The 22423-nt window shown below is 45.3% G+C and overlaps 1 protein-coding gene across 2 annotated transcripts in view; it reads left to right on the forward strand.

Annotated features, from left to right (window-relative positions):
• The window catches only part of CPA6 (carboxypeptidase A6), a 161547-nt gene that overhangs the window by 122341 nt on the left and 16783 nt on the right, over window positions 1-22423 (forward strand). For both annotated transcript variants that reach the window (XM_088471583.1, XM_088471585.1), the window contains exons 5-8: window positions 1827-1928; window positions 3927-4043; window positions 4977-5087; window positions 18792-18879. In XM_088471583.1, coding sequence (XP_088327709.1) covers window positions 1827-1928; window positions 3927-4043; window positions 4977-5087; window positions 18792-18879 — 418 coding nt within the window. The remainder of the gene's footprint in view (window positions 1-1826; window positions 1929-3926; window positions 4044-4976; window positions 5088-18791; window positions 18880-22423) is intronic.

Raw genomic sequence — 22423 nt, forward strand, 5'->3', positions numbered from 1 at the left:
TTAATAAAAAACAATATTCGCTTATCTCAGTATTGGCAGGCCTTAAATGGAGTGTCCGCTAAGTGAATACCAACGCGTTTCGTTCTAAGTACATCCTCAGGGGAAAACTGTTTTATTCACATTCAAAAGCAAAAAATATCCACACATGAGGGCACATTACACTTTCCCCGGCCTGGGCACTTCCCCATGTATGTCACAGATGACATCACACTGTTTACCTTTTATATTATCACCCGCATTCATAATCTGCAGAATTTCACATATTGCTGGGCATCAAAACCTGTATTCCAGCACCTACTACTCTATAAAATTATATTTTAGATTGTCAGTCACTGTGGCGCATGACACTGGGTAAGTCTCTGTGTTGTTTAAATTCACATAACATGGTGAATTTTACTAAAACTTGGATTCACTATATTCTTTTAAGTATTGCACATTAGGATTTGCTTTTTTATCCTTCGCAATTTTAATAATTCCTTTTCTTTTACACCAAATTTCTCCATTAATCAACCTATGTCATTCATTATTCCTACCTTCTATCCATCCCTTGAATTACAAATTAAGGCTCCATACATCTATCTACATAAGAACAACACTGTCAGTCTTAGACTGAAGCAGACCTATCAGCGAAACGTGTTGCAAAAAAAAAATCTATATATTTTTTAAATATTACTTTTATTAATAAACAATTGTTTGTAAATATACTTGAGCACCAAAGTGAATTGAAATGAATTCTGTGTCCACAATAGGAGTACCTCCAGAACATTGAAAAATGAATACAATATTTTAATAAAAATGCTTGTTTCTGTATAATACCAACATGGAATGGACTTCTCTCATTTACAATCAGCACAATGGCCCTTTCTCAAGTTGTTACATAAGCAGGGCCAAAACTAGAATTTTTGTCATCCGGGGCAAGGCCATAATTTGGCACCCCCCCCCAAAAAAAACAATAACAAAGAGAATGAAAAAGGTGTGCGGTTTCGTGACACATTAATGTCCCTTACAAAACATTATGCCACACATTAATTCTCTTTATAACACATTATGCCACAGTAATGCCCCTTACAACACATTATGCCATAGTAATGCTCCTTACAACACATTAAGCCGCAGTAAGGCCCCTTATACATTAAGCCACAGTAAGGACCCTTACACATTATTCCACAGTAATGACCCTAGGTGACAGCAGCCCCCCCAGAACTGACAGATGTAACACACCAGATTGGGTAGCACAATAAGAACTGTTAAAAATGGACTTTCACATTAAAATTATATCTCCCATGAAGCCAGCTCCCTTCTCTTACCTCCCGGGCCGTTCGGTGGGTAAGCTTGGGGCCACGCGGGATGGGGCTGCCACACGCCAGGGAACTGTCAGCGCTGCCGTCATTCTGATGTGGCGCTGGTCACAAAACAATCGGAGCTTGCGGACAGGCAGCCGCTGCTGATTGGCTGCCAGTCCACGAGCTCGCGACCGGCACCACATTAGACTGACTGATGATGTCTTTCAAGGCTGGGCTGTGGGTGGCTGCCAGCAGGTCCTGGCATGCAGATCCACACCCACAAGAGCAGAATCCTGGCCCCATTCCCCCCTCTCGGTGCCCCTTCAAGTCCGGCACCTGGGGCATGTGCCCCTTAACCCCACCCCAGTTGCGGCCCTGACATAAGTACTTGAAACTTTGCTGACTTGCACAATAAACACACCTTGTTTAGTGCAACTGTTTTTATGTTAAGTTTTAGTACTTTTTTCACTGATTGAAATCAGATAATTATGTTATTATAAGATAATACAGCTCCTTTGTGAACTACAGTATCTCTGCTTTCAGATTGAGAAGTGGATGCATCACTTGAATAGCACTCATCGTAATCTTGTTCACATGTTTTCAGTGGGAAAGTCATATGAAGGAAGACCATTGTATGTGCTCAAGGTAATAATATTGGTTACTGAAGCTGAAGACCTTGAATTTAGGTTTTTTTTAAAAACAAATTTAATCAAACCTCACCCTATTTACTACTCACACATTTCTCTTAATTGGAACCTCCAAAAGACTGTTATTTCTTTCCACTGCAAGTTGGGGAAGGTTAAGAGAACATGGGTTACCTATAAGGTTTCCATAGTTCGTAATTAATTATGTTACCCAATGATTCCTCAAATTAAAGATGACAGGAAAATATTCTTGACCTGAGAAATTTGGATTGAAAATTATTTTTGTATTTTCTATTTTAGAGTATATTGTCTATATGTACCATTGCATGTTCCTGAATTTTGGTACTAACAGATAATTTATTGGAACCTGAGCAAATTACTATGAAAAAAGGCATGCCATGCATTAAAAATTAAATAGGCACTGTTACAATAAATATACAGAAGTTATAAAATGAGACTGAAGTTATAGACTTTAAGTATTTAAAATAAAAATGACCAGACATAATTCATCTTCTTTTCTTTAAAATTTGGAAGCAAAACTTTCAGATACATTGAGTTTAATGGAAATATGGCAGCAAAATGAATAATCCTAAACCCCAATGGGATCTCACTAGCAAAATAGTAAAGATCAATTATTTGAATATGAAACCACTGACACAGGTGACTAATATTCTTTTTAGAATTATAAAAATGAAAAATACTTAATAAGTTTTTGTTATTATTATTATTGTTGAGTAATTAGTGAGCTCTAGGAAATGTGCCTTAAAATGTGTTCCCCCCTGTGTTTCAATTTATTTTTATTTTGTAGTTTTTTCAGTCTAAGAAAAGTGATAAGGACTAAAAGTGATGGTACTTTTTTCTTTACTAATTTTATTTGTATTTTCTTTCCACTTTTGATATATTTTTTTCCACAACTGATAACATCTCTAGTTAACACTGAAACAAACAGTTCTTATTTAACTTTTTAAAATTTAAAGCTAATCTAGGTCATCTTGGACCCAGCAGCTGTCACTCCTGCGGGGTTCACGGATGTGAAAGTATAATATCCTGTATGCGCTGCTCAATGTTCTGGTGAATGCTATTAAATATTGTGCAGCTGTTATCTCTGCATCAGCTGAGCTACAGGTATGATACGGCCAAATTATGTGTCTGCCATTTCTATGCTCCTTCAAAACACAGCCAAACACAGCTTGGGCCTAAATGGTTTACAAAAAAATGAAATCTATATCAAAATAATAAGTATAGCAAAATATAATATATTAGCTAAAAATACTAAAAAAAAAAATATTATTTACATTATTAATGCCTTGGAGTTCTGTGGCAATATTGCTTAGTACAAACTAGGATTGACTTTTGTCATTTTCATATTTCATAGCAGAGGTTACATTTGTAAAAAAAAAAGACATCTGCATGATCTTCTACACTTGTTTCTTGTTCATATATTAATAGTATGAAAATGATAAAAACATAGCTACAAATAATTTGAGGCAGCAAAAATACTGTCTTGCTGAACAGTATTAAATTTACAGCGGGAGCTGGCTGGTATAAAAATTAGAAAGGAGAGAGAGGAAAGGGAGGACAGAGAGAAGGGGAGAGAGGAGAGAGAGTGGAGGAGGTGGGAGAGAGAGAGACAGAGGGGGAGATGTACAATACCTTGGAGAGAGAGACAGTGGAAAGTGATAAAGTACCAACCAATCAGCTCCTGTCATTTTTCAAATAGCCTGTATAGTGACAGTTAGGAGCTGATTGGTTGGTACGCTATAACTCTCCACTTTATTTCTCTCCAAGATTAGTACTTCTCACCCGCAGAGAGTGAGAGAGGAGGTGGTGGTGGGCTGGGGGGAGGGGAATAACCCAAGTAGCCCAAGTAACACAGGGCACAACAGCTAGTTTATACATATCATTGTATGATCCCCTTCATCTATAATTGTATGGTCCCCTTCTTTTGTTGCTGGCATTGCTTCACTATCGGCTCTAAAATTAGATTCTCCTTCTTTAGGTTGGGACAAAGCCCTCGTCTTCTAAGAAATCCTCTAAGAGAGAAATATGGATAGATTGTGGTATTCATGCAAGAGAGTGGATAGGACCTGCATTTTGTCAGTGGTTTGTAAAAGAGGTACCATAGTAATACCATAGTAATACATAATGTTCAATACATATGGGGTGGCAAAAGCACTCTGCGACCAATAACTTTGCTAATTTTTCCTGGCGCCATGTACAGTACAGGTGCACAGGAAAATGAAAAAAGATTTCTTGTCATACTAAACAGTAATATGTGCAGCCGGACATCACAGTTATATTTGGCAGCGTATCGCTTCAATTTGAGCTTTCCCCATAAAATTGTAGATTTTTTTTTTGGAGTAGATATAGGCCCTCATTCAGAGCCACTCACTATTTGCGGTCGTTCGTTCTAAAACAAGGGTGGCTATTCAAATGAACCGTTCGCTGTTTGCGGTCTGTTCACGCCTCTATGTCTGAACGAGCGAACAAAACTTGCGTTCATTTTTTGGAAAAATACGCCCCCTGGCCGCTCGCATCCTACGTCATGTCCGCTATTTATTAGATTAATCGAGTACATCGACAAGGGTATGAACTGCTCGCTATTCTTGGGGTTGGTGTTTGCTACCACAATTTTGAGAGCAGTTCTGACTATAAAATAACCCAGTGACGTGGTCAATGACGCTGCTGTTTTAAATATGCACCCATAAAACGCCCGTTTTGACCTTTAAGCACGCCTGCATTCTGATTTCCACTCCCCATTTTCAAGCACCTTCCCCTGTTACCACCCACATACGCCTCTTTCTGTCACTCAAAATAGCAGGCATTCGCTATTTTGCGAGCACATGAATTTCGGCCGCACTGACTGGTTAGCGCATGCGTATAACGATCCGTACGCATGCGCAGTTGGGCTAACATCGCTCGGAACGAACGAGCGGCCGCTTACGAGCGGCTCTGAATCAGGCCCATAACTTCTAGAAATAATTTTAAATAAAAAATAACTTTAATTAAATTTGTAATTTGCTGGTAACTAATTTATTTTATTTCATAGGCCATTGATACCCATAAAAGTGACCCAGCTATGAAAAAAATTCTTGACCAATTCTATGTTTATGTAATGCCAGTGTTTAATGTGGATGGATATCAATATAGCTGGACTCATGTAAGTATATCAGTGATAATGGGATGAGCTACAGTATGTTTAATTGTGTTTAATTTCAGTGATCTAAAACTGTGTATATAAATGAAAGTAAATATATTTCTAGTGATAAAGATACATGTTCCAAAATTCTCTATAAAAAAGATGACTTAGGGACAAATGTAATAGCCTCCCAATTGCAAGATTTAAGCAGCAATTTCTTTGAAGGCAGAACCAATCTGGTTTTGCCTTAAAAATTAATGCTTGTTTAAATTTCGCAGCTCAACTACTGAAATATGGGCATTTTTGGCAAATTGGAGGCTATATATGTGGCCCTCAGAAACAAAGTGTAAATTCATAATAACAATATTAATAAAACAAGTTTGTAATAATGACGTAGAATTTAATCAGTAAGGCATAATCTATCTTCTCAATATTGACACTAATATTAGCAAAAAAATAAAATAAAAAGTATTCTACAATGTGTGGCATCAGTATAACTTAAAATATCACATTATTATTTTTTATTGATAACATATTACACAAAGCATTTCTATTTTAGGGATGTGTTACTTATATGTAATAATACGTACATTACAAGAATTCTATACAGGTTAATATTCCTACATATTCCTTAATTAGAAGAAGAATATTGTAGACTGCAGTCAACCACTATCCTTTATTAAAAAAAAGCCAAAATATAATAATACTACTACTCTTACTGCTCCTACACCATGACCATTTAGGAGAGACTGTGGACAGCAGAGACATGAAAGATAATCTAGTCATTAGCTGCTGGCAACATAAAGCTTTGTAAAGCACTGAGGTTCAAAATACTCCTGTAATGGGAGGTAAGTATATCCCATATGGAAGTATATCCCATATGGAAGTTTCGCAGACAATGGGCCCTGAAAGTTCTGCCTGCTGGAAGCCTAAAATATAATATTATATTAATGTGAGTGTTGTTTAAAACAATAATTTAATAAATATTAAGGTACAAAAATATATCAAAAGTAAAATACACCTGTAGCAGTTAGAACATATAAACAATTTTTCTGACAACACACACAATTTCAAGCTTCCAAAACTTCCAATACCATACAGCAGTGGTTCTCAAACTCGGCCCTCGGGACCCCACACAGTTCACATTTTGCAGGTCACCCAGCAGGTGAACAGGTGTAGGCATTACTCACTGACACATTTTAAAAGATTCGCAGGTGGAGATAATTATGTCACTTGTGATTTTGTGAGGAGACCTGCAAAACATGCACTGTTTGGGGTCCTGAGGACCGAGTTTGAGAACCTGTGCCATACAGAATAGAATAAACCATATACATATACACCAAATAAAAAAAAAGACCAACTGCGTTAACAGTTGTGCCACCACATACACACGTTTACCTAAAACATGCCTACTCTCCCGATTTGGTCGGGAGCCTCCCGAAAATCAGGTGCCGCTCCCGGGCTCCCGGAAAAGTAGGCAAGCCTCCCCTCCAGTCCCCCTGCAATGTATCCCACTGCGGGGGGGCTCATGACGCGATTCTCGCTGAATCACGTCATCATGACCCCAACCCCTGCTCCACAATGCCGAAAATCTCTGCATTGTGTAGCGGGGGCAGAGCAAAAATGATGCGAGTACGTGGCTCCGCCCCTAGTCCCACCCCTAAATGGCATGCAATGCCCAGCCACACCCCTTTGCCGGCCCCGCCCCCCTTGATAAGCCTACACGGCTGCTCCCTCCCGGACGGGGCAGCCAGGATATCGGCAAGTATGGTTTACCTGTGTGGAGTGTACAACTGGATCTCAAAAACCAATAGCATAGATCAGTCTTCTTCTACAATGAAGTTGTGATCTGAGTTGTTTCCCGATTAGGTCAGAACAGTTTGTAAAGTTTTATTATCTTGGTGATAAAAACATCAGAATGACATGAGAGGATAATAATATCATATACCAAAATTTGGCAATACATACACACATCTTATATATCAAGGACAACATGAACTGTAACAATAGGATCAAAATTGTAACAGGAAGAAGGTGAGGGCAAAATAAGAGGGTAGAAGAGACAAGTAATGATCTCCCTAGAACTGAGCCTCTGTACATTACTGCTGGTTGCCTAGTCTCTATGCTATTTATTGCCACTCTTACGTTGTACCTTTAGTCTAGTCCTAGTTCACCATAGTGTTATTCTTATCACTGTTCTGCTTTATTCTGTCTTTACTGTCTTCTTTACCGTTACTTTGTTCTGCTGTTGACCATGCGCCTTCCTCACTTCAGATCACTGTCCATGCATCTTATCTCTGTGTTGTGCTTTAAGCCCTTAGTCCGTCCAGTCCCTTTGCAAAGTCCAGGTCCTTTACAGTTACAAAACTCTTGCACTTGATAAATTATCAGAACTGATTGCAGCAAACCTGTCATCCCCCCTTTCTCATGCAACACTATTTTTTTTGTTTGCACTTGGCTGTCCACAGAACTTAGGGCCTGATTCACTACTGATCGCAACTGCAATAGCAAATATGCATGCAGTCTTACTGCGATAGTATGCTAATACATTGCGATCGCTATGCCGCCGCAGCATAACATAAGGATGCTCACTTTACTTTACACACATCTGTAATCTTTAGCAAGACTGCGAAACCATCGGTACTATCGAGTACCATCGCAGCCTCACGCACACTTGCACAAGCTCTGACCTTACTCAGGAATTACTAACTTCATCGCACGCTATGAGTACTCAAGCTGCGTAAGGCATCGCAGTGGTTAATTTATGCACACCCCGAAAACGCCCTGGCACTCCTCTGTTTCGCCGACTACAAATGGCACTTCCTGTCAATCACTCTGAGATGGGTCTGCATAGTTACTGCGATCATAGTCCCGATCGTAGTGCCCAGTATGCACACGCACACCGCGATGCATACGCATGCACAGAACAAAACAATCGTCCGATTGCGTGAATAATCACAGTTGCGATCGGTAATGAATCAGGCCTTTATACTCAACATAGTGATAGTTTATCAAGTGCAGTTGGCCAGATGAGGAAGCTAGACGCATGATGTAGTACCAGAGTAACCTGCAGTTTAGCAGTAGAATGCAGAGGTGACAGAGCCTCCAAAGTTAGGAATCCAAATGGAATGAGTATGATGCAGGGTGTAGTATCCAAAGGTAACCATCAGCAAGAGTTCAGCACAAGAGAGCAGTATGAAGAAGTAACAGCAATGCATGCAGTATGAGGTGAATGCCACAGGCAGTAGTTGGCAATGGAAATAGCAAGCAAAGGGAAAAGCAGAGTGGATGATTCGGGTTCAAACAGTAGAGTCAGGGTCAACAGCAGAGGTTGGTCTAGGTGGTGCCCAACTACAGTTTGGGTCGCAGACAGCACCGAAGCAGGGCTCACTGCCGCCCTGTACCACCCCTCCATGAACACATGACGTCACACAAGGGGATGGGACTACCCGCAGATGAAAGTAGAAAACTGCACAAATGCTCTGGGCGGCTCTGCACACTGCAGGTTGCGTGCCCGGAGCATCCTTTGGATGCTCTATGCAGCACTGCAGCAGTGCTATCAGGGGGTTGTTCCAGACACCATGCCAGCCTGATGCAGGGCCCATGGAGCAGTTACAGTACCACCCTCTGGGACTCTGGGCAATGACACCACTCTCACACCCCTCTCTATGGCTCTGGGTTCAGGATATAAGCACTGTAGCAGACCCAATGAGTGTGGAAACATTACCATGAAATGCTATAACTGGGCAAGGTTCTCCTGCTGAGGGCTTCTATTTATACCAGCTAACACCAATCACTGTCCAAAATGAGACCAGCCAGTTGCATCACAAGGTGGGTGCGGACCACGCCCGGGTGTCACTCTCCAAGGGGTGACACCAAAGTGCCAACTCTTCAGTGACAGGAGCCGGGTACTGACCTGTAGCATTATGTGCAGCACTCTGCTCCTGACACAATGAGGGAGCCGGCACTGCACACATACAGGTCCCCGGAGGCAGTCTGCAAGGCCACGCCTACCCTACCCACGAGGATAAGACACCTACCCATGAGGCCATGCCCCCTTTTTTTTACTATTCTCTCTGGAATCTGCACTGGGTGTTGCCAAGTTGAGTGATGCCACTGAGGCCATTACTAAGATGATTGGAGAACATGTGACCACAAGCATCCAGGACACATAGGACGGGATGTATCAACACTAAAAATGCAATCAAACCTCAGAAAACTGCCGTTTTCTGAAGTTTGCCTCAAACCTCATATGTATAAAAGTGCTCCACTGCGGGTTTCTGAGATATCCACTGTGGCCCGCTGGCAATGCCGTCCCTATAAAATGCTATCGGGCTGCAATGTGCATATTATCGTAAAGAGCTGTCCATAGTTAGACAAAACAGAACCACTAGTACGGAAAGGCAACCGCAGAGAGTCTAAACTCTACAAAGGACAAATGCAGGGACCTGTTGTTACTAACACCTGCTCTAGTGTAACAGAGAAATTATTTGTGCTGTTTGTGCAGTCCTGAGGCATCTGAGTACCCACAGAATTATTCTTAGAAGCAAATCAGCTGCTATAAGCCTTAGTGCACGCCAGGAATGTTTCCCTCCAACAGAGGTTTGGGTTATAGATCATTATCCCTTTCTTGTCCCTGTTTTAGGAACAACAATTAGCAATAAGAATTTTCCAAACACCCAAATCATGAGCCAGAAAACTTTTAGCTGGATTGTTCCATTTGCATAAACTTGTGAAGCAGTGAGTTATAAAAGGAACCAATATAGGAGGGCAGTCAATATTAATAATAACAAGTTTTAAGATACATCCCATTTGTAGCAGTTTTGGCCAGAAAAGTCCTTTGAGGACAACATATAGAAACTACTCACTATCAGGGGTGAGGATTGTTTATTTGTACCACTTATTGTGCCTCATCCTTAGATCCGCCACTGCCATAGAGAAAAGTACCAAGTACAGTAAAGCTATTCACTGCTTACAGGTTAAGTAGTGGAAGAATATTCTCTGTGTAACAATGTGATATTGTGCATTGCATACAGGAGCTCATTCAGACCCGCTCGCTAAGATGCAAACTCTCGCTGCTGCCGATAGTATGCATTGTGCGCATGCGTATGCATCGCACTGCGCATGTGCATACCTTAGCGAAAGTTCACAATGCGTTCGCTCGTTGCGCATAGACAGCCCAGCAGAGTGAGTGACAGGGTAAGCCGTTTGTAGGTGGTAACAGGGGCTGGCCATTAAAAACGGGGGAGTGGAGGTGCAAACGCAGGCGTGCCTGAGCATCTCAACAGCGTTTCAGAGGCGTGCAAAATTAAAAGACAGCATCATAGTACACGTCACCTGGTTGTTTGTACACTGAAGTGTTCGCAGTGCTTGCGACAGGGTATAGTCAACCTCAAGCGCTGCGTTCGCATCAGATGTATCGATGGTTGCATACACTTCCTGGACATGACGTGCACAAGTGGGTGTCTTAAGACAGGCTGGTGGGTGTCTGCATACACTATGTGATCGCTCTCTAAGAAATACTGGGCTTGCTGATGCGATAGCATTGCCTACGCAATTTGCATACACATCGTGCAAGCGATCGAATCTAGCGAGCGTCTCTGAATCAGCTCCATAAAGCAAAGTTTAATACATTGCAATAACTCATTGTTACACAAACATGAATAGTCCCAAGTTATTTCTTTCCACTGACAGATATATCGCCCGTTCAATGATACTGTCACAATCGTGGGATTTAAAGACTGTGTTCCCGGACTGGGCCTTGGACCTGTATCACTTGGCGCAGACGCCCGCAGGAGGAGACTTGGTTTAATAAAGTTCCTCCGCATGAGAGGAAGCAGTGAACTAATAGGGAATTTGAGTACTGCTAGAAGTGGTGTGGTAGCTTGGAAGCCACTTGGAAAGACTGGATAGCCTTGTGTGGACGTTAGGAGCTGAGAAGCTACGTGGAGCGGCTGGATAGCCGTGGGTAGACGTTGGTAGCTGGGTGACTACGTGGAGCGGCTGGATAGCCGTGGGTAGATGTTGGTAGCTGGGTGGCTACGTGGAGCGGCTGGATACCCGTGGGTAGATGTTGGTAGCTGGGTGGTTACGTGGAGCAGCTGGATAGCCGTTGGTAGATGTTGGTAGCTGGGTGGCTACGTGGAGCGGCTGGATAGCCGTGGGTAGACGTTGGGAGCTGGGTGGCTACGTGGAGCGGCTGGATAGCCGTGGGTAGACGTCGGTAGCTGGGAAGCTACGTGGAGCGACTGGAGCACAGTGGGAAAGCTCACTAGGAAACTAGTTGCACTGGCAACTTGTGTCAGCATTGGGGAACCTTATATAATGGACGCTGGGAGCTGACAGGCTGAGAGAGAAGGAGAAGACTCCTCATTGGTGGTAGCGTGTCACATGGGCAATCCAAGATGGCCGCGCCCATGGACCGGAGGACAGCGCTTCTCAGAAGAAGTCAGCGGGGACCAGCGACCAGCAGGAGCCAGCGTGGGAGCAGCAGAGCAGCGGGACCTTCCAGAGGACAGCGGAGACCGGCCAGAGAGAGAGGGAAGCAGCGCACAGCGCGGGAGCCGGAAGACAGCGCGGGTCAGCACCCGCAAAGGTAGGTGACGGGGTCTGATTCTGGGGTCTCCAGGGCGGCGTGTGACAGATACTGTATATCTGTAGTGCATCGGCTGGTGTGTACAGAAAATATATATGTGAATGACGTTGTTCACAGACATGTCACATCTGTCCTGCAGTACAGCTGATGCAGATATATCAGCATGTCTAGCTTTGTGTTCAGGCGACCCACCGACCACTCAAACACTTGCTGTAGGGTCCCGTCAGTGAATGACCTCTCAATTGGACAGACACATTTAAATGCCCAACCAGTTGTGATGTCAGCGCACATACATTGGCCAAATGATTGGTAAGTGTGTATACACTTACCAATCATTAGGTAAATCATCCAAAATGCCGACCCGTCAGCCAGGTGTGCACCCACCTTGACTTGCATTTCCCAGTTTATTAAATTAGGAATACTAGTAATGTCCTCTTCATTAACTGTGCAATGATAAAAAGAGAAACAATGATTTTATTGATCAGAAATTCTAAATGACCAGGCATTGGTCAAATCCTCAATTCAAGAATCATCCAATATGCATATACAGTAGTAGCCTAACTACAGTAAACTACAGTATTTCCAATTAAATAATAATCTCAATAATATCAAACCTTAATTGTTACCCTAATTAATCATTTACAAAGTATCCAAAGTTATTAGTTTTCCCTTTGTAATACATCTAACAATTACTATATGATTTATGAATATCAGCCATAAACGCGTCACAGTAGTAGGTGTCCAAGGCATACCACAAAAAAATAAGAGTTATGGTATGTCATACCTTTGTTAACTCTTTTTCTGGGGTCCACAGCCATTACATTGGGTATGAATCCCAGTCACCAAACAGTTAACGCAAACGAGTTATCTGCTCCCAGGATGCACCGGGGTTCCTCCTCATATACCCCACCCCCTGCCTCAGGTAGCCAGTTCGTTACCAAGCTCAAGCAGGCAGAGACAAACAAAGGGTAAGAAAGAAAAGACCCATACTCACGAGTCCAGACTCTCAAGAGAAGAACTACGGAAAAAGCTCCCCCAGAACTACAGGTGCGTCTGGGTGAGTGTCCTGTGGACCCCATGGACCTCGAAGAAAAAGAGTTAACAAAGGTATGTCATACCATAACTCTTATTTTCTTCTTCGGGGTCCATGGGGTCCACAGCCATTACGTTGGGGATATCCCAAAGCACTAACCCTACGGGCAGGGACGCTCCTGATTCTCGGAAGAGAGGAGAACCCTACGCCCGAAGGAGGCATCCTCCCGGAAGGAAAGCACAGCTAAATCCGACACTCTACGTGCAGATGCCATAGCAAGGAGGAATACCGTCTTTGCTGTTAGCCACTTAATGTCTATTGAATTTAAAGGCTCGAACGGAGGAGCCTGTAAAACCTTCAAAACTAGAGTCAAGTCCCACGGAACAATCGGGGAAATGAAGGGAGGCTGAATCCTCAACACCCCATGAAAAAAGGTCTTTATAGCCGGTCTCAGAGCAATTTTATGTTGGAACCAGACTGAAAGAGCTGACACCTGTACCCTTAAAGAGGCCAGGCGGAGCCCTTTTTCCAGACCGCTTTGAATAAAATCAAGCACTCTGGATATCAGGAATTTCTGTGGATCATACCGTTTCAGTTCACACCACTGAAAGAAAGTATGCCAAACCCTATAGTATATACGGGCTGAGGATGGTTTCCGTGCCTTCAACATCGTCCGTATAACAGACTCGGAAAACCCCTTCATCCTCAAGACAGAGGCCTCAAGAGCCATGCCGTCAGCGATAGCCGATGAAGATCCGGGTACCAGCAGGGACCCTATAGCAACAGATCCGGTCTCAATGGCAGAGGCCATGGATTGTCTATGGAGAGAGACCGTAGATTCGTGAACCAGTGCCATCTCGGCCATGCCGGAGCTATTAATATGACGGTGCTGCCCTCTTGTTTGATCTTTCTGACAACTCTGGGCAGAAGAGCAAACAGGTGAAACAGATATACCAGCTTGTAACGCCACTTCACTGTCAGTGCATCTACAAACTCGGCTCTTGGATCTCTTGTCCAGGATCCGTACCTGGGAACCTTGTTGTTCTTTCTTGATGCCATCAGATCTATTTCTGGTAGACCCCACCTGTCCACAAGGTTCCGAAAAACCTGTGGATGTAGTGCCCATTCTCCTGCATTTATCTCTTGCCGACTGAGAAAATCGGCCTCCCAATTCAGGATTCCTGGAATGAACACTGCAGATATCGTGGGCAGATGAGTCTCTGCCATACCAGGATCTTTGATACCTCTGCCAAAGCAGCCCGACTCCTTGTGCCCCCTTGATGATTTAGGTAGGCGACCGCGGTGCGATTGTCCGACTGTATCTGCACCGACCTGCCCTTTAAGATTTCCTGAGCCTGCACTAAAGCTTTGAATATAGCTCTTAGTTCCAGGATGTTTATCGGTAGCCAGCTTTCCGCCACTGACCACTTTCCTTGGAAAGTGTGTGATCCCGTCATCACCCCCCAACCTTGAAGACTGGCATCGGTTTTGACTAATATCCAATCCGGCACCCAAAAGGGGCGACCCTGCCTGAGATGCTTTGTCTGCAACCACCAGGTCAGGGACAACCGTACCTCTGGAGAGAGACGCAGCAGCTGAGACCTGATCGTGCGATGATCCTTGTTCCAGCGAGACAGAACTAATTGCTGCAGTGGTCTGGAGTGGAATTGAGCGTATTCCACCATCCTGAAGGTGGCCACCATCGACCCCAGGACCTACATGGCTACAGGAACGGATATCTGCCTGTTGCGAAGCAACCTGCATATTCGTGATTGTAGGGCAAGTATCTTCTCCTCCGGCAGATATATTTTCTGCACAACGGAGTCCAATCTCACTCCCAAATGACACATCTGTTGTACCGGACAGGGTGACGACTTTTGCCAGTTTATGATCCAGCTGTGACTGTACAGACATGATGCTGTCAGCCTCAAATGATCCTGTACCTGCTGTGGGGACTGCCCCAACAACAGGAGGTCGTCCAAGTAAGGCAAAATCCTGACGCCTTGGCGTCTGAGGCATGCCATCATCACCGCCATCACCTTGGTGAATACCAAGGTGATGGCTGCGGACAGGCCAAACAGCAGGGCCTGGAACTGAAAATGTTCCTCCCCTACCGCAAAACGAAGAAATTTTTGATGAGCCTGTGTGATTGGGATGTGAAGGTAGGCATCCTGTATATCTAGGGATACAATATAGTCCCCCTGTTCCATTGCCAACACAATCGATCGCAACTGACATACATCGGGCTGTCCTATATGGAGGCTGGGAGGAGCAATCCACAATCACTGCGCCAGAGGACTGAACTAGCATGTGGATTGGGGGAGGGGCCGCCCGGGAAGCGTACATCCCCTATGCTGCTTGGACTTGCCCGGTAAACTGACCGGCCGCCGCCACAAGCCCCGGCTGGTCAGGAACATCATATCCCGGCGGTCTAGGCTAGGAGACAAGCCGTATGCCACCTGACTGCAGCGCACCTCCGGCCAGTCTCACCGCCGGAGGCCGGACCGCCACGTGGTCCCGGCATCAGCGGTCGCCGTAACCACCTGCTTACTTGCCATCCCCTTAATCCAGTTGCGGTCCAGGGCCTGAGAGCCCCTGCCGAATCCCCTGCCATGGACCTGCCAAGGCTAGCGGTGCGGCGCTGGAGGAGGTAGTTGCAGCGCGTGGTCGGTGTGCCTCCAATCAGGAGCGAGGCTGCTTCCAGGACAGCTCAGACCACCCGCTGAGATAGAGAGTAAAACTCTCCCTTTTTTTTTTTTTTTTGTTACTCGTCTGCAGGACTGCTCCAGCAGTCCCACTGTCTATGTGGTGAACACACTAAACAGGAAGAACTGGCTACCTGAGGCAGGGGGTGGGGTATATGAAGAGGAACCCCGGTGCATCCTGGGAGCAGAGAACTCGTTTGCGTTAACTGTTTGGTGACCGGGATTCATATCCAACGTAATGGCTGTGGACCCCATGGAAGAAGAAAAAGCATTTTTGTCCTGTACTTCTGAATAAACATAAATGATGGCAAGTAAAAAAGAACTGGTATGAGAGGAATCCTGCCATATACCTGACATTGGGCCTGATTCAGAGCCGGACGCTATTTGCGGTCGTTCGTTCAGAAAAAAGGGGTGGCTATTCAAATGAACCGTTCGCTCTTTGCGGTCTGTTCACGCCTCTAGGTCTGAACGAGCGAACAAAACTTGCGGTCATTTTTTGGATAACTACGCCCCCTGGCCGCTCGCATCCTACGTCATGTCCGCTATTTATTAGATTAATCGAGTACATCGACCAGCGTATGAACTGCTCGCTATTCTTGTGGTTGGTTTTTGCTACCACAATTTTGCGAGCAGTTCTGGCTATAAAATAACCCAGTGACGTGGTCAATGACGCTGCTGTATTAATTATGCACACCCATAAAACGCACGTTTTGACCTTTAAGCACGCCTGCGTTCTGATCTCCACTCCCCGTTTTCAAGCACCTTCCCCTGTTACCACCCACATACGCCTCCTCCTGTCACTCATATTAGCAGGCATTCGCTATTTAGCGAACAAACGATTTTCGGCCGCACTGACTGGTTCGCGCATGCGTATTACGATCCGTACGCATGCGCAGTTGGGCAAACATCGCTCGGAACGAACGAGCGGCTGCTTACGAGCAGCTCTGAATCAGGCCCATTGTGCTGTGTTTATCCTCAGTTTATCAGTTTAATTAAATGTGATTTCTGACAATGCCTGGAATAGGACTGTGCAAAGTGACACAAGGAAGTAACCCCATATAAGCATGGGAATTACTGCACGTATTTTTAGCTCTCATCCCTTTTCATTTATTCATCCTGTATATGTATGCATTGCTACCAATTATCACTCATTAATTTTAACTGGTGTTGTCACTATGCCAATTACCAACCCCAGGAATTATTGCCATCACGCCTCATTAAGTCTACAAATAAGGCAAATACTTCTGAAATGTATTATCATAGAACTTGTCTTCTATTCACTTTTAATTATTTCTGTGAATCCCTTACTTACCGTCGCCAAAGTATAACTTGTATAATTAGCAAATGTATAACTGGAGCTGGTAGTACTAGTACAGCAATTACTACTGGAGAGTTTATACCTGACCCGAAGTCATATTTCTAGGTGCTGGCCAAGCTATAAATAACATTTGCTGATATCTCACAAAATACCTTTCTAATTCGAGTGTTCATGTGTATATAGTTTAGAGGAAAGGATATATTTTGTAGTTACTAAGTAAAAGACATTCTAATATCAGGATCAGTACAAATGACCGCCAGACGTATGCCCCGGCAGTTCAATTCCCAACGCCGGAAGATCAGCAGCAGTGAAGATCCCGACAGGGGATTAAGGTAAGTAACACTAACCCTATTCCCCCGCCTAAACCTAACCCTCCCGGTGGGTTGTCTAACCCTAACCTCCCCCTGGGGGTGCCTAACCCTAAACCTCCCTTCCCCTAGCCTGACCCTAACCCTCCCAGGGGGGTGCCTAACTCTAAGTCCCCCCTAGGAGCCCTTAACCTAAACCCCCCCACGGCTGCCCGCCGCTCGGCTTACCTTCGTTCGGTATGCCGGGCTCCCAGCGTAGGGATAATGATAGGTGTCGGAATTTCAACGCCTATCATTAGTCCCCTGTCGGGATTGCACAGTCGGGAAGCCGGCGGTCGGCATTTCGACCACCGGCTTCCTGACTGCATCCCCTAATATCTGGCTGCATTTTGTCCTTCCTGTCAGATACTATATGCATTACATCATGAAATACTTTTATAATGAGTCAATTGACCATCGCATCTACGATCCCAAACACAGTGAACTTGCAAAAATATTCTAATGACTCAGCCGTTGTCTTATGTACAGAGTTGCCCACCTCCTCTGAGTACCCAGAAACCCCCCTTGCCGGACCCCAAAATTTTTTTCTTGTCTGCCCCCTGCACCCCACCCCCCTACCCAGGATGCTAAAAGTTTGGAGCCATAGGGGCGCTCTGTATACTTATGACAGGTAGCTGGGAGACATGTTTAGGACTCTCCCCAGCCACTCAGATTGTGTTATAAATCAGCATCAGAGTAGCCGGGCAGCATGTGTTCTGTCTGTGTCCCGGATGCCTGTCAGGTAACCACAAAGCAACCACAGGCCGTCAGTGCAGTTGGGATAAACACTGATGATTGGTGTATGGCTCTAGCCATCCACCAATGACAGCGGTGGAGTGTCTCCACACAGATTGGTGGACGGCAGGAGCTATCCACCAGAGTACATGTACCTCTTAAGAAAGAGACTGCAAGGGACTCACTGAAGACAGGCAGCCGCAGATCCGCAGGCAGGTTTTATTTATTTCAGCACTTCCTCCACTGATCTGAGATCTGATTTATAACAGTGGGTGGTGAAATGAGAATGATTTTAAATAATAGGAGGGGGTTTGCAGATATGGGGTAAGGTTTTCAATGAGGGGGTTTCAGGTCTGGTCCTGAATTTTGATTTGTATTTGGGGGAGATTTCAGATCTGTCCATGACTTTCAGTGAGAGCAGGAGGGTTACAAATTTGAAGTATGTTTTTTAGTAAGGGATGTCGGTTGTTAGATTTGGCTTACGAAGTTTGTTGCGAGACAAGGGGGTCAGATCTGGGGTCTGATTTAATGTATGTATTTCTCTGTAGTGCACAGTATACAAGAAGGTGGCCGAGGTGAGCGGCTGCAGCAGCTCCACTCATACCTTGAGACATTGCGGAAACGTAATTAGTTAAAGCACACATGCAGGAACCCCATCCTACAAATCTTGTGCATTTGCCCCTACACAGGGCTTTTGTCACGCAAATCTTGGCATTTAGGCTCCTTTCAAAGTGATGTTGGAAGATGATGATGAGGTCAAACTCATCTCTAAATGAAAAACTAATTCATGCACCTACTTTTTTTCCCCAAAAATATATATGTAATAACCCATTCATGTTATTAAATGCTTAGTAAATGTGAGATATTATTATTTTTGCTTAGCAATTATGTCTCACAGTTTCCTATTTCCACTGCTGTATAGTAAGGGTTTAACATTGGCCACCAGATTTTTGTAAAGATATTTCTGACTTTTTTTTTTTCTATCTAACTAGGATCGTTTTTGGAGAAAAACAAGATCTAAAATGAGACTTAACTGTTATGGCGTGGATGCTAACAGAAACTGGAAAGTAAACTTTTGCGGTAAATAAGAGCGTCAGAGCTTTATGTTATGGAGCAATCTAGAATGTTGGAGTAATTCCCATTGGCATTCCTTTTGCACAGAACTCTGATGTGATCTATAATACAATCATAAATGGCTGCCCCATCTCCATCCGTCATGTGCAGTGGGAACCGGGACATGTAATGTAGGTGGGGGCAGAGTGGAGGGAAAGCAGGGTATGAGAATTGAGACGTGGACTGAGAACCCAGCATGCTAGGAGCCGGGTTTTCGCACAAGAACATTGCCGCAACAACAGAGAGGATGCCCGATTATCTGGCCAGGGAAAGTGTCACACAGCTGACTGGAGGGACATCAGGGAGTAAGGGGCAATATGTGGACAAAGGACTAATTGCGACATTAAAAGAAAATGAAGAGGATGCCTAATCATACGGCCGGGGTAAGGGTGAGGTGGAGAGGGTGAATAGACAGAGAAGAGAGAGAGGCCCCAGAACCCGGTGAATGGCAGATCCAAAATACTAGTAAAGAATATATACTTTAGTGTAGTAAGGCCCTGATTAAGAGCCGGTCGTTCTGACAGAGCGCTCGCACTGAATCAGGGCCAGGCTTTTTTTTTTTTAGAACGGTTTCCTGGCCGCTCGCTATACCTGTGGGTGGTCCCTGGCCGCTCGCATAGCTGTGGCTGACCACCCACAGCTATAGCGAGCGGCCAGGAAGATGGTCGCGATGGTCAAGGCCATCGCGACCATCGGGCTTGCGATGAGACCCTTGTGGTAGCGTCTCGTTGCCGCAAGCCCCAGAGAGCTTTCGGCTCAAACAGAGCCGAAAGCCAGGGCCGGATTAAGGGCCTTATGGGCCTGGGTCTGAAAATTACCAAAGGCCTATTATGAGAAGCGAGGAGACGTGACCAACGCTGTGTGGATGTGGCCAGTGCCATGTGGGTATGTACACACCTTACAATATCAGCTCAAATGTCTCCCGAAATACATAAAAGTATAAAAATTGCATCATATTGTGAGGTAATTAGAAAAACTATTTTAATAATCTTTGATTTATGGCAGACTGTGTGGCTTTCTGTTATCTGGTTGTCATGATGCTGCTTGATGATGGGCCTATTATTATGTGGAGGCCTGGAGCTGTAGCTCCATCTGCCCCATTGTTAATCTGGCCCTGCCGAAAGCTCTCCCACTGACATCACTTGTGATGTCAGTGGGGCCGCCCCCAGACGTTAGGTGTTCTCATGGGAACGCCTCCATCTGGGCAGCCACCCCCTGGCCCGCCCACCAAAGGGGGCGTGCTGTCACTCAACATTGACAGCATGCCCCTTTTGGTGCGAGACCCGGAGCGACGGCTTGCCCGTCGCTATCCGGGTCTCGCGCATGTGCACGACGGAGCCGGCTCCGTCGTGCGCATGCACTGTGGGCCACCATCGACCGTCTCTGAATCAGGCCCTAAGTACGTTAGAAATCTACTATGTACTTTGTAGAAAACAACCATATTATTTAAAGATTTGTTGCTTTTATGTGGTTCTAGAACTTACAGAGAGCCTGATTCAGAACCGCTCGCAAGCGGTGCGATGGTGCCCAAGTGTGCATGCGCCCGATGGAGGTGGCTCCATCGTGCGCATGCGCGAGACCCGAATAACGATGGCCAAGCCGTCGTTATGGGTCTCGCACCAAAGGGGGTGTGCTGTCGATGGTGTTTGACAGCACGCCCCCTTTGGTGGGCGTGCCGGGGCGTAGCTGCCCAGACGGAACGCCTGGGAACGCCTACCGTCTGGGGACGGCCCCACTGACGTCCCTAGTGATGTCAGTGGGCATGCTTTTGGCTCTGATAGAGCCAAAAGCACTCCAGGGCTTGCGGCAGACGAGACCCTACCACAAGGGTCTCGTCGCAAGGCCGATGGTCGCGATGGTCTTGATCATCGCGACCACCATTTTGACCGCTCGCTATAGCTGTGGGTGGTCACCCACAGCTATGCGAGCGGCCGGGAGGCCACTCCAAAAAGTAAGAGGGACGGCCCTGATTCAGAGCGAGCGCTCTGTCAGAGCGTCCAGCTCTGAATCAGGGCCAGAGATCTGTAGTGTTGTATACGGAGCAGGGAAATTTATTTAATACCTACAAAAATATGTTTTTTCCATCAGTGCTAAGGGGTTACAAGGTAACTGCTCTTTAATGATTCTGCCTGTCTTATCTTGCTTACCACTTTACTCTTATCTGTTGATAAAGCTCTGAGACATGAAAGTTTGTAACAATGTCCATAGGTGCCAGAAGTGGGAAGGTATCTGTAGGATCCCTCCCTGGCAATGGCCACTCGCACATTAGGTAATAGCATGGCCAGCCCCCGAACCAGGAAGTAAAGTTACCGCATTAGCTGAGGCCTTTATCCCTGGATGTGATGGACCATCATCAATAGCACTGACTGCGCATCATCCATAGTACTGACTGCGCATCATCCATAGCACTGACTGCACATCATCCATAGCACTGACTGCGCATCATCCATAGCTCTGACTGGGCATTATCCATAGCACTTACTGTACTTAATTCATAGCACTGACTGCGCATCATCCATAGCACTGACAGTGATTAATCCATAACACTGACTGTGAATCATCCATAGCACTGACTGCGCATCATCCATAACGCCAGGCAGCCCACAGCAGCATTCCAATTCCACATGGGCAACATGGAGCCCTGGGCGTCTGCACCGGCTGCACTGCACTCACTATGGCCCTGTAGCGGTCCAAGTGGCACTGTCAAGTAACACAAACAGACTGCCGTAACTTCTTATAATATAGCTGTGATGCTTATGATTTATTTAGAGGGGTCATTAGAAGTGTCCTCATACACCCAAGGTTGTAGAGAGCTGACAAGGGTCCAGTTACTGGGGAAGCGTGGCCAATTATGGGATGTGTGGCAAAGCCCCCTCAAAATTAATTTAAAAAATACCAGAGCAGCTGACCTGGGCCCCTCTAGTCTGCTCAGATCATCAGTACCTCTCAGCACCCCTAAATACGGAATAGGTATGATATCCCGACACTCGGGATCCTGGCTGTCAATAGACTGACAGCGGCATCCCGATGCCTACAATCCCGTCTCATAGTGCCCGTGGGGGGAGCTGGAAGCCGTAGCTCAAGAGTGAGCTCCAGCCTCCGGCTGAGGGAGCTGGGTGCCCGCTGGTTACAAAATCTCAGCGGGTGCCCTGTAAATGGAGCCTTCCTGTGGCGCCGGGCTGAGTTGACGGAACGCAGTTCTGCCGTTCTGGCCCACTTTAACCTCTGCTCCTAGCAGGCGGATCTGTGGATGATCCGATATATAATTATTTCAGGCTTATGTGATATCCTTATTGTACTTGTCCATGTTAGGAGATGCATACTGATGATACATAAAATCTATGTATGAATATATGTATAGAAATTTTTGGTGCACATGTACATGCACCGTAAATTAGATCCAGAGGGTGAGGGCATACTGCATTCAGAGTTTATTATTCTGTCTCCTCCCCCTAGGATTGCCTGCTTCCATTATCCCAGATTATTATTCTGTCTCCTCACCCTAGGATTG

Source organism: Taudactylus pleione, unplaced genomic scaffold, assembly GCF_031769625.1.
Source record: "Taudactylus pleione unplaced genomic scaffold, aTauple2 ptg000114l, whole genome shotgun sequence".
Classification (NCBI taxonomy): Eukaryota; Metazoa; Chordata; class Amphibia; order Anura; family Myobatrachidae; genus Taudactylus; species Taudactylus pleione.